Consider the following 14,043-nt stretch of genomic DNA (forward strand, 5'->3'; position numbering starts at 1 on the left):
ACAACCTTCAACGAGCTTAGTCTACAAGTACTAAATATGTAATAAACAAATATCTGAACAAATGGCCAAAACCCCCCAATGGTTTTCGTACCCTTACTCACACGGTAAAGTTGACTGTATAAGTGTGCGAGCATAACAATACCCTATGCCCAATTGTTGACTTCATCTAAGTCTTCCAGGAACTGCAACCACAAGTAGCTTATTCTTGAACCAGAACAATAAGAAAATAAAGCAAGTCCAAAAAAAATAAAAAAAGAAGCCGCGTAACTCTTGGTCAGCTGCTTCAGATGCACATGCAACGGATCTCCTCATTTATTATGAAAAAAAAAGATCTTTCATCGATGATGAATTACTTCCACTAGAAATACACTCACGTCATTCCTCCATCGACATTCCTAGAAGGGCCATGCAATTGTCCCTTGGGTTATAGTTTGAATCCCGTGTTAGGAAGTACTTCCATGGCACTTAAGACCCATAATTCGTGCCACATCTTCTAGGGTCATGGTGATCTCAAAACCCTCAAACTAGAATGTGTTCGTCTTATGGTTCCACTTATTGACCAGGTGGATCATGGTGTTTCAACAATTTTCAAAATAATGTTGGTCCAGAACATCGCCGAAGTGCATCTTTTGTAATCGGTCTTTCTGATATTCACTCAGTTTTCTGTACCACGACAGAACTACATGCCACTGACACCGCCCTTTCAACTTTTCACATATTTCTCTGCTTCTCTTTTGACCTGTCTGTAACACAAAATATCAAATCATAATTAATCGCTATATATAGTAATTGTTATCGCAGTAATCACTATACATAATAATCGTTATCACAGTAATTACTATACATAGTAATCACTATCATAGTAATCGCTATGTTGAGTAATCACTATTCATAGTAATCGTTATACAGAGTAATCACTATACATGATAATACCTACAATAGTACATCATGATATCTAGTAGCGATTAACGCACCTTGGTCATGCTTTTCTCCTCTTCATCCCCTCCCTTCTTTTGCTTTTGTACTTCTTCCTTTTTTCGCTCTCTTACGTCCGTCATTTGCTTTTTTCTTTGCCTTTCCTTCTCTTCCTCCTCCTGCTTCTTCATTTCTCTTTTCTTCTTTTCCTCGTCCTCCTTCTTCCTTTGTCTTTCCTTCTCTTTCTCATCCCCCTTCCTTTCTCTTCCTTTCTCTTTCATTCTCTTCCTCGTCCTCCTTCTTTCTTTGCCTTTTCTTCTCTTCCTTGTCCTCATTCTTCTTCCTTTGTCTTTCATTTTCTTCCTCGTCTTCCTTCTCCTTCATTTGTCTTTCCTTCTCTTCCTTATCCTGAATTTGCTTCCTTTGCCTTTCCTCTTCCTTCTTCAATTATCTTTGCTTCTCTCCCTCCTCCTCCTTCTTTTTCAACTGTCTTTGCTTCTCTTCCTTCTTCTTCTTCTTCTTCAATTGCATTTGCTTCTCTTCCTTCTTCTCCTTATTCTTCATTTACTTTTGCTTCTCCTCCTTCTCCTCTTTCTTTTGCCTTCTCTTCTCTTTCTCCTCCTTATTTTTTCTTTGGTTTCCCCTCTCCTCCTCCTCCTTCTTCTGCCTTTGCTTCTCTTCCTCCTTCTCCTTATTCTTCCTTTGTCTTTCCCTCTCCTCCTCCTCCTCCTTTTGCCTCCGCTTCTCTTCCTCCTCATTATTCTTCCTTTGCTTTTCCCTATCATCCACCTCCTCCTTATCTTCGTCATCATTCTTCTTCTTTTTTCATCTGTACTTCTTCCTCATCATTCTTCATTGGATTATCATCTTCAATATCTGACGGATTAGACTCTGCTCTATACTTTATCAGCAATTGCTCTCTTTCTTTATCATTCTTAATCGTCATTATTTTGTAGTATGCTTCTAATTTCTCATACAAAGCATATAATTTGATGATTTCGTCAAGAGATTTTCCCTCTAATGCCGAAGTGTTTCTTCTCTTACGAATGTAAGCCATTGCTAACCTACACAACACAAAAACTCATCGAAATGGCAATGGGTGCTCCAACGAAAGAAGACGAAGTGTTAGATTTTTTGTGGAACATTTATGGGGAAATATTATGAGGATCTCCTTTTATAGCACATGAATTTAATGCTTATGGGACCCGCCAAGGATTTTATAATAAAATAGCATATACCTTTGAGCGGTTTACGCAATGACATCTTTGTCAGCCACAAATCGATATGGAAATTCCTGTTGATAACTTCTAAATCGATATACAAAATCGGGATAAAAATCAATATTAAGAATCAAAATAATATCTTAAATCGATATCAAGAATCAACATAGAAATCGATATTAAGATTCAGAACAATATCTTAAATCGATTTGAAAATTCGTATTGATATATTAAAAATCGATATTTAGAATCAAAATAATATCTTAAATCAATATTAATAATCAAAACAATATCTTAAATAGATATAGAAATTCTTATTGATACCTTAAAAATCAATATTTAAAATCAAAACAATATCTTAAATCGATATTAAGAATCAAAACAATATCTTAAATCGATATTAAGAATTAACATACAAATCAATATTAAGATTCAAAACAATATTTTAAATCAATTTGGAAATTCGTATTGATATCTTAAAAATTGATATTTAAAATCAAATCAAAACAATATCTTAAATCGATATTAAGAATGAAAACAACATCTTAAATCGATATGAAAATTCTTATTGGAATCTTAAAAATCGATACTTAGAATCAAAATAATATCTTAAATCGATATTAAAAATCAAAGCAATATCTTAAATCGATATTAAGAATTAGCATACAAATCAATATTAAGATTCAAAACAATATCTTAAATCGATTTGAAAATTCGTATTGATATCTTAAAAATCGATATTTAGAATAAAAAAAATATCTTAAATCGATATTAAGAATCAAAACAATATCTTAAATCGATATGGAAATTCCTATTGATATATTAAAATTTGATATTTAGAATCAAAACAATATCTTAAATCGATATTAAGAATCAACATAGAAATCAATATTAAGATTAAGAACAATATCTTAAATCGATTTAAAAATTTGTATTGATAACTTAAAAATTGATATTTAGAATCAAAACAATATCTTAAATCGATATTAAGAATCAAAACAATATCTTAAATCAGTATTAAGAATCAACATAAAAATCAATATTAAGATTCAGAACAATGTCTTAAATTGAATTGGAAATTCGTATTGATATCTTAAAAATCGATATTTAGAATCAAAATAATATCTTAAATCGATATTATGAATCAAAATAATATCTTAAAACGATATGTCAATTCCTATTGATATATTTAAAATCATTGTAATGCTTAGTCGATTTGCCTTTGTTACGAAAATATTGTCATAGTATCACACAAATCGATATGAAAATTCATGTTGATAGCTTATAAATCGATATACATAATCAACATAAAAATCGAGGGTTTAGGTTTAGGGTTTAGGGTTTAGGTTTTAGGGTTAGGGTTAGGGTTAGGGTTTAGGGTTTAGGGTTTAGGGTTTAGGGTTTAGTAATATATTAAGGGTTTAGGGTTTAACATTACAGTTTAGTAAGATATTAAGGGTTTAGAATTTAGGTTTAGGGTTTAGTAATATATTAAGGGTTTAGGGTTTAGCGTTACAGTTTAATAAGATATTAAGGGTTTAGGATTTAGGTTTAGGGTTTAATAATATATTAAGGGTTTAAGGTTTAGAGTTTAGGGTTTAGTAATATATTATGGGTTTAGGGTATAGGGTAGGTATAGTAATATATTATGAGATATATGTACCGATTTGTAAAATATTAAGTACTTTCTAGTGTCAATTTGTTAGATATTGTAGTATGTAATTGAAAATTGTGTATGAGAAATTAACATTGTAGCGACATGAGGTGGCAATTTGCGTGTTCAAATCGTTGCTCATTTAGTGATTTCTATGAAAATTGCTTCAAAGCTTTATACCTATAATTAAATAGTTGTCACGTGAATCACTATCGTCAACAAGTATAAATCGTTATTTTATCAAACGTATAAATTGTTCCTGCTTTAAACGTACAAATTGCTGCTTCAAACATACAAATCGATGTAGAAATTGCACCATTTATAAGTACATATCGTTGTAATGTTTGGGCTTCAACAGTAAACATCGTTCCATATCCCGCTCGTTGTCTATATTGTTTTGTTTGTTAATATCAATTTGTAATCTATTATGCTGAATTTTCGTATCGATTTGTAATATATTATACGATATGTATATCGATTTATAACATATTATGTGTTTGCTAGTATCGATTTGTAAGATATTTGTATTATGATATTGAAACGTGTGCGTGCGACATTTAGATTGTTGCGCGATTGCGGTGGCGATTTATGTATTCAAATCGTTGTTTATTTAGCGATTAAAATTAAAATCGCTTCACAACATCGTAGCTGTCATTAAATCGTTGTGACATGAATCACTATCGTCAACACACATATACGATAAGTCATTTCTTTTATTGGCATGGTAAATAACAGCTCGATGCGTAGTATAGTGTGATGCAACTGACGATCATGACAGATAACATGAAGAATTATGTGCATGTAGATTTAATTTTGCATGGTCGGCAGGAAGAAATCCTTTTGCCTCATAAGTGCGCGTAGTTTTCATTATTCTCTTCTTCCTTTGCTTTTTCTTCTCTTCGTCATCCTTCTTCTTCATCCTTAGTTCTTCCTCATCTTTCTTCGTTTGCTTTTCATCTTCAATATATGATAGATCAGGCTCGACATAATAAATATCCAACAATTTGTTCCTATCTTTTTCATTCTCAATGTTTATTATATTTTGGTACTTTACATAACCCTCATATATATCAGATTGGCGGATGATTTCTCCAAGAGTCATTCCCTCCAACGACGAAGGCTTTCTTGTCTTACGAATTGTAGTCATTGCTAACCTACACAACACATAAATTTAACCGCAAATCATTATAGAAATCGAACCCTTCATAAGTATATATCATTGTAAATCATAAATTGCTACTGCAGTAAATGTATAAATCGTGATCGCTTTAAATGTATAAATCATGAATCATAAATCGGCTAAATCGCTACTGCTTGAAACGTATAAATCGTTGTTGCATCGAACAAATCACTACTGCATTAAATGTATAAATCATTGTTAAATTCAAACTTACAAATCATTGTAGAAATTTAGCCCTCATAAGTACATATCATTATAATGTTTGACCTTCATAAGAATAAATCGTGCTAACTGTTTTTCAGCGACTAGAAGGTGGATAGGTACAAATCAATTTGTTTTAGTATGAAAATATGTGTTATTTAGCATGAATAATATAACCAATTATAAAATTTAGCATTCAGATTTACATAACAAAAATTGATTTGTCTACATAACGAAACCTTACACAAAACTCACCGAAGGGATACAAATTTTGCTAATCCGACAGTGGAGAAGAAACACCTAGAAGGTAGATGCAGCCGATGGTGGCAATAATACTTTGACGGTAGTAGACGATAAAAATGGGTGCTCTGACGACAGCAGACGACAACAAAGAGTGATCCCGCAACAACGGACAACGTCAAATGTTGTGTCGTCAAAGGGAGCTCCTGTTACAACAGATAATGTATCATCAAATGGTGAGCCTGAATGTTTAGGGCGACATATTGCGATGAGCTCCTGTTAAAGCAAAGCAGTTTACTCGTTAGGGCAAAAACGATGATGATTTTAACCCTTTGTCTCTTCTAGCGAGAAGACATTTTTGTCTTTTACTCGAAACATCATTTTATGACGTTAATGGCGGGATAGGGTACTTAAGTCTTTGCAAACAAACCAGACTTTGATGCTAAGTGATGCCGACACACACGGGAAAATGAGGCCGACGTGCTTACATACATGTCGCTCATTGAGACCGAAGCACCTGCGTGTTTCGGGGAGGACATATAAGCTGCTTTTAGTGTAGCCCTAGCCTCACCCCCTCATACGACCCTCTTTTTTTTTTGTCTCAAAAAAATGATGGGTTGATGTCCGAATTGGAGGATTAGGGAGCACCCCAAAAAGGATTCAATCATTTATTGATATTGGTGCTCTGTTTCCTTCCTGTTTCTTGGTGGGAACATGGAGGCTCCTAAGAGGTAGGAGAGCTTATATAGCAAGAAGATGACCAAGCATTTGACCGGGAAGCGTGATGACACGCCGTTGCATTCAGCCACGGGGACAGGCGAAGTCGAAACCCAAAAGGCAGATTCTTGGCGATTGTAACGCTCTGGATGATGTCCTCTATAAGCAAAACCAGGCGGGGGAGGCCACTTTCTTTGTCGCCGTTGAATACGGTTATGTCGATCTGGTGAAGAGTTTTTGGGGTTTGTGGATATTGAGTGTGTTGAGAACATAGCTAAGAATGGGTGTGATGCCTTTCGTATTGCTACTAAGCAGGGTGATATTGATGAGTATTTTTTGAGCGGTTGGTAGATTGGTGATTTGATGGAAATGCAATTCTTGAAGAGCAATTGGTTGGTCTGAATGGAGCATTGTGTGGCATTTTCAGCAGATTTGGCGGCTCAACTTTTTATTTGCTCAGAAAATTCTTGTTGTTTGAGCTTCTAATTCTTGAATTGGGTTTTGGCATGGTGGAGACGCAAAAGGCAGCAGCCATGGTGGAGAAGTTGCTCTACCCCCCCGATCTCTCTAATTTTTCAACCATTTTTTATTTTATTTTTCTCATGCTACACAAACAAGTAAAACCTTTTCATTTAGAAAAATTATCATATCAAAACTTTTCATAGGCAAAATTTTCTTTCCTTATAAGAATTGTTCTTGCTTCCAAATGTGCCCTTAAGTGCACGGTTGGAAGTGAGAAAAAATGTGAAGATTCTACATGAAATAATTGCAGCAGAATCCTCCAATGCACATCCAAAAGAGAGAAGATTTCATATGAAAAGTTTTCGTATTTTTCTCTGCAAGACATTGTATCAATTGAAACTTGAAAGGGTGAACTGTTTTCCTAGCATCTGTTTCACTGAATTCAATTGGTTTACTTTCTTCCTTTTGGGTTAACAAGTTGGGGTTGCCCCACTGACATCTTAACCTATAATCCAAGTCTTTAACCAATCAAGCTATCTTATTGGATTCATTGGTTTACAGTTACTTTTATGTGAAAAAGTGAAAAAAATTTAGGTAAATTAGTCAAAAGTTTGATGAAAGAAACCTTTACAAAAAAAAACGGTATCAAAATAAAAAAAAAGTGAACAAAATCTGCAATAGGGTTTGAAAAAGAAAAAACGCAAATATGGATGAATAAGACATTGAATTTTATGCTCTGGGTGAGAGCCGTACGTTGGGGTTGCAGCATACCACATGTGAAACAAAAAATGGACAGATATGATACTGGCATTGCAGCATGGATTTTCCACTCAGTTTGGAAACTGGTAGTCTGAGCAGATCAAGTGATCTGCCAAATCACTTTAAGAAAAGTGATTTGGCATCCTTACTGTCTACAATATACACAAGACCTCATGAGGTCTTATGCGATGAAGCAATGGACGGTGAGGATGTCAAATCACAGATCACTTGATCTGCTATGGAGATTATGCATTTGAAAAAGTGGCAGCTGCGGCATTTGAAAATTTGGCAGCTATCAACTCTAGGAGGTGGGTGGTAACTATCAATTACATTCTTTAGTGTAAGCATAGAGGAGAGAACCTCACTTCCCATCTCAAATTCATAAACACCCATCCCAATTACCAGTTTCCAAACACCCACCGCATTGTTTGTCCAAGTTCGTACCAATTTAATGAACTCCCAGCTCATTTCAAAAAAAAAAAAGATTGATTTGAAATTGGCACTTCTTGTAACACTCGTTTGGGATCCCATTACCACTGAAATGTGCTTGGGAAAGGGGACCTTCGACTCTTTACATTTACGTTGTGGGTGTGAAAACGCGATTTACCACTGAAATGTCCGAGATTCCGAGTGCCCAAAAAGGGTGGGAGGCAAGAAAGAAACACGCCGACTTACGGATCACGGAGAGACCACGACTTCTTCTTCGCGTTGTTCCATTGTTGGTCAGAGTTGAACACCCGATGCCTTCTTTCCTCTTTGTCGACGAAATGAGGGGAATGAAAGAAGCGTACCAATCAATCTGATCTCCTTTTGCGGTTTTCCCATCACCCAACATTCTCCCCTCTTTTCCTTGGTGCTACTATGATTCTCCCTGTAGCCAAGCTTGGGACGCTGGCATTGAGGACACTCTGCAAGCCCATCGCTGCAAAGCTCAAGAAGGAGGCCGGTCGGCATCCCAGGTTCCGGAATTTCATCGTCAACGTCGCTCAGGTTGCTCAATTCCGCTTTCTTTCCTTCCGTGATCGCGTTTTTTTTTGTGATTCTGGATGTTGGTATTGATTGCAGTTTTGAGAACTATTTATTTTTCTCATGTGGGGAATTGCTTATTGCGGTCGTTAGGATCTGCATTGTTTGATTCAAATGGGCTGTTGAAAAACGTGAAGCTGTTGATTGTTTTCTTTGTTTGAGGGGCTCTGTTGTTGTTGGGTGCTGTTACACTCGAATTGTAAATTATCATTTTGTTGTTGTTGCTGCTGTTTTTATGTGTTATAATAATGGGTGGGGAGTCCCTGCATCTTACGGTGGTCTATATGCGTGATGAGGGTTTCAGGATTCTGTTTTGGGATTGTGGTATGCGAGATTTTTGCAGACCTTATGGAGAGAGGGATTTGATTGGTCTGGGAATTTTCCCTTGGTCAAATTTGTATTTTGAACCCCTGCTGCAGAAAACTTGACAGATTCTTGTTCTCTGTTATCCTGGTGTTCGAGGGCCGGCTAGAGATAGCCTAGGACGGGTTCTGATTATAGATTCATAGTCTAATTAACTTGCAATGGGGAGTGACATTGAAATTGTGCCATTTCGATATGATAACCTATGAATGGTTCTGATTATAGATTCATAGTCTAAGTAACTTGCAATAGGGAATGGCATTGAAATTGTGCCATTTCGATATAATAACCTATGAATGGTTATGATTATAGATTCATAGTCTAAGTAACTTGCAATGGGGAGTGACAGTAGATAGCACTACATTGAAATTGCACCATTTCTATACGAGTGGTGATGATCTTGGGTACCTAGGTTCAAGAAAACAGTAGATAGCTGGAAGGAAGATTAAGATCATCACCACTCATAGTCTGATTCACTTGCAATGGACGGTGACCTTGAAATTGCACTATTTTGATGTGAGTGGTGATGATCTCAGGTACCCAGGTTCAAGAAACCAGTAGTAGATAGCCGGAAGGAAGATATTCAGGGGGACTGAATGGCTTTCAGGCTGTTAAGGAAGCTAGCTAAACTTGGGTGCTAGATGAACATTTGGGAGTACAACAATAGAAAGGATTGCTGCTCCTTGCTTGTGGATTGGGAGGATAAATTGAACAGATTACATATAGTAACAAGAGTGATCGATGATGTAAGGGGCAGTAGAGCTTGTAGAGGAAAGGAGAATTCAGAAAGAAAAATGCTGTCAATTCCAGCGATTTATTGGCTGTGTGCGGGTGACCTGAATGCCTGGCACTTCCATTGGTGGTATCGGCTAGGAAAATAGTAATTTCCAGGAAGTCTAGAGGTGGAGCGTGCATGGTTGGAAGGAACTGAGAATATTCTCGGAACTTCTTGGGGGTTTCTTCAAAGCCCAGTATAACCCTCTGTATAGTTAAAGGGACACTTATATGACCTAGTATTGAACCAATGCTTAGCAATTGCCTAGGTGAAGGGCACACACTAATTAGGTGCCTAGAGGAGAAATTAACCAAAAACCATTAAGTTTTTAAAAATAAATTTAACAAAATATTAAACCATAACTTTGCATCTTTATCTTATTTTAAATTTAATTTTTTATTTGGGTCTTTAGGCAATCACTAAGGCCCTGTGTGGATGACATTTATGAAAATATCATTTTGCATAAAAATGATTCTAAAGCTCATTTATATAATTTAACTATCTATGAGACTAGTAAAAATGAGTGTGAAAGCTCATTTAAAATAATTTAACTTGTTGGACCTCATTTTCACATATCCATCACTGAAATGTCGTTTGGAATTTTTTTCCCTGAAATGGTTTTTCTTGTTAAACAAGCAGCTCCCACCCATGTGCCAAACTATGACTATATCTTACTTCTAAGATCAATGGTCCATATCAAAAAAAAGAAAAGAAAATCACCTCCCACATTTCAAAAAGACAAACTCTCCCCCCTCCCCCAAAAAACCAATCGTCCTCTCTTCAATCAATTCTACCACACAAGATGATGATGTTGATGAGTTTGGATCCAATGCACTCCTCCCGTTGAGGAATATAGTGTTGGTGGCTAAGTCACACGGACTCGGCTATAAGGTCGACGCACCCGCGTCGACACGCCCCGACATGGGTGCAGCTTCAGACATGGTCAACCAAGTGTCGGACTCGGTCAACGCACAGGGGCCGAGTCCGTTCACATTTTGGACCCGGTCAACTTTGACCGAGTTTATTTTTGTCCATTTTCAGGGCAAAAGATGTATATAAAAAAAATCAATATATATATATATATATATATATATATATATATATATAGAGAGAGAGAGAGAGAGAGAGAGAGAGAGAGAGAGAGAGTCGTGTCTCCTAATGGGCAAAACTTTGACCGAGTCTTATTATTGTTATATATATATATATTTTTTTTAAATATATATATATATATACATATATATAGCCGTGTCCCCGTGTCCAAAATTTTTAAAATTGCTCCGCACCCATGTCGCACCCGAACCCACACCCATGTGACATAGGTTGGTGGAGATGGATGCCATGGTCGGAGAGATCTTTGATGGTGGTGGAGAAGATTGACCTGGTAGTTGGCCCTTTAAAGTGGAGGGCTACCCCTAGAGTTTCATCCCAAAACTCAGGTTAGGTGGGTATCAGCTGTATGACAATGGTTGACACTCATTTTTTCATCTTCTTCTCCCTTATGTTGCAATCAATTCATATTTAGGTCTAGTCGACACCCTAGACTCATGATAACCTTTGCCAGAAGTTATGATGGTGCTATTAGCATTTTATATGATGGTAGTGGTGGGTGGTGATGATGCAGATGTGAAGAATAGGGAGGAAGAATTTCTCGCTCTTGGCACATTGATGAGCTCCCAGAGAGCCTTTCCACTGTTATGGAATAGCAATTGTTTTGATGGGTTTGTGGATCCACTTACCTCCTCGTTGCATCATGGGAATGAGAGGAAGGCTCAGAGGAAGCATGAAAAGAGAGGGACCGACAAATAACCATCATCTTGAACAAAAAGTCTTAGAAAAGATAGCCTTTTGCTGTTTTTCCAAAACATAAAGACTATTTTCAAAATGTTTTTTGACAATAATATCAGCCAAATGCACTTCAAAAGTTTTGGAAAAAGGTAGTTCTCAAAACTTGTTCTGGACGTCACCTGAGCAGCCCCTGAGTTTCTCCTAAGTACCTATGTGCAACCTACCACATTTCTAAGCATAGGTACTAGGATCCCTAGGCACCTGCTGAGTCACAACATACAACCAATAACCTGCTTATTTTGGTTCTAATAGCATGTCATGAAGAGTCACCAATAGCTGTGATTGGAAAAGAATCTCTAGGAGGGACTAAGTTGGATTGCATACAAACATGTTATTAAGGGGAAGCTACTTATGACCCCTAGGCAATAGTAATGGAAATTGATGGACCATAAAAGAGGTAAAAGGACTAGAAAATACCCCTTGTTCATTATGCTGTGGTAAGATTTGGGACAAATTAGTCACCTTTATACTTATGTTCTTGGTTTTGAGCTTTCAATGAAACCACTCTTACTTGATTTACTCAATTTTGAAAGAAACTGTTAATCTCTTTTGCACATAGTGTATTAGTAAATTTTAAGCATTTGAGCAAAGACATGGTTTTATCGTAATTTACTTTTTACAAGTGAAAGTTTCGAATCAGGTAACCCTTACTAGGTATTGCAGACCATCTATTTAGATGCCTTCTCATTTCTACATTTTGAATGCTAGCACTCCCCCCTCTCAATCAAACAACTTGCACTCTTGTGTTACCTGTACATCTTGAGATCTCTTGGCAATCATCTAGAAAAAGAAGAGAAAAAAAGAATAAAGAATGTTGTGCATTAGGATAGCCTATTTCTGGTTCACAATTGATGCTAAGATTTTCCAGGCCTATAAGATATTCATTAGTGAAGCTAATCCGTTCATTGAATGTACTTATTACATTACATGTCAATTTTTTCTGTAATTGCAATGGAAACAGATCAATCACAGATTCTCAACAAATATGCAAAGGCGCCTTTATGGGCATTCAACTGATGTTGCGATCCGTCCTTTGAATGAGGAGAAAGCTGTTCAAGCTGCTGCAGATCTTCTTGGTGAACTATTTGTGTTCTCGGTACTACCCTCTCTCTTGCTGATGGAATTTATGGAAGTTTTTGCATTTCCATAGTATTTTCCCTATTTTTATGTGTTTTCTCAATTCAAGATGTTCTGTCCCATTTTGGAATGCTTACATGTCTCAGCTGCAAGAATATTCGAATTTCTGTCATGTGGTGAGACTAACATTAAACTATCCTCTGTGAGTACAAAGTTTTCCTTGCAAATCCCAGTATATTTTGGTCATATTGCCACTTAACTGGCTGTTACATCAAAAGTCAAGACACAAAGTGCTATTTAGATTGGCTACAAAGCAAGCAAGCATGTGATGAACAAATCATTATGCTGGTGCAGAATCGTGGTTGTGTGTGTGTGTGTGCATGTTGCCATATGCCTAGCTGTTCATTGGTTTATTTTGATGTTTGAAGCCTTTACAAGGTACAATGTTATTCTGATCATGATGGTGTAGTAAAGATGCCAATATTGCAAATATACCGGAGCAGAGATGTTCTTGAAAAAGGTGCATATTTGCCAAGTCTGCTAGCATTAGATGCATGTTAGCTAAATGGAACTGCAAAGGGAGACGATTCTCTTCACTCATAAACATGGGAGAGACACCTATATGTTTGATGCTATATGCCTGAGGGTTTTATGTAGTTGTTCATAATTTGCATCAAATGCACAAATGTGCAAATGGTAAAAATTGAAGAAAATGCAGTATGTAGTTCTACTACATAGAACACATGCACACGCACACAAAACATACCTGTTTTTTTGCTTTTATGATATTGTTTTTCAAGATTAGACTGGTAGAAAAGCAGTGGTGTTACCAAGTCCATAATGGAATCAGACATCTTTTCTAGAGAAACCAACACAAAACTTTGATCTGAACTATATGAAGTTGATTCAAGATTCGATCCAACCTAGAATCAAATCACGTCTAAATAGCCTCCCTCAAGTTGTGCGTGGTGATAACCATGGACAACTTGGACTTCAAATGCCAAAATTTCTGTTTAGTTAAGCCTTCTTGAACAAATCAGCCAATTGATTTTCGGTCACAATGAATTTTGCTTTGAATTCTCCATTCTCAATCTTGCTTCTGATAAAGTGCTGATTGAACTCTATGTGCTTTGTGTTAAAATATATACATATTTATATATGTATATATATACTTTATGTATATATATACATTTATATGTATATATATTATGATCCCATGATTTGTAATAGTAATGCCCTATAGAGGCATTTTTGTTTTTTCCTTTTATGTAATAGGAGCTGCCCATTAGGGGCAGCATTGTAATTTTATTTTATTTTATTTTTTACTATTTGTCCCTTTCACTTTCATGAAAGGGCTTTTTTGTAAATGGCCCATAGAGCCGTTGGGAGCTCCCCCAACGGCTCTTTGTGCCTTGTTGTGGCCTATTTAAAGAGGCATTTTGCCTCTCTTGTGTGCTTGACTCAGCATTTTTAATATAATTTATTTTTTATATTTTTGTTGCTCTCCCTCTTTACTCTCTGTGAGTTGTTCATGTTAGCCTTTATGGCTTATTGTATTTAGCCCATTAGAGGCCTTTTGTTTTTGTGCACTCTTTGTAGCCCGTTAGTG

At 36.3% G+C, this 14,043-nt stretch overlaps 1 protein-coding gene across 2 annotated transcripts in view; it reads left to right on the forward strand.

Moving 5' to 3' along the window:
- Positions 1-8,004: 8,004 nt before the first annotated feature.
- The window catches only part of LOC149819997 (OPA3-like protein), a 46,706-nt gene continuing 40,667 nt past the window's right edge, over positions 8,005-14,043 (forward strand). Inside the window, exons 1-2 of one of the 2 annotated variants that reach the window (XM_089982672.1) lie at positions 8,005-8,338; positions 12,319-12,453. In XM_089982672.1, the coding sequence (XP_089838798.1) occupies positions 8,210-8,338; positions 12,319-12,453 (264 nt within the window). In that variant the 5' untranslated portion in view covers positions 8,005-8,209. The remainder of the gene's footprint in view (positions 8,339-12,318; positions 12,454-14,043) is intronic. The other variant, XM_089982671.1, reaches the window with a different exon arrangement.

This window comes from Nuphar pumila, chromosome 12, assembly GCF_984573655.1.
Source record: "Nuphar pumila chromosome 12, dmNupPumi1.hap1.1, whole genome shotgun sequence".
Taxonomy (NCBI): Eukaryota; Viridiplantae; Streptophyta; class Magnoliopsida; order Nymphaeales; family Nymphaeaceae; genus Nuphar; species Nuphar pumila.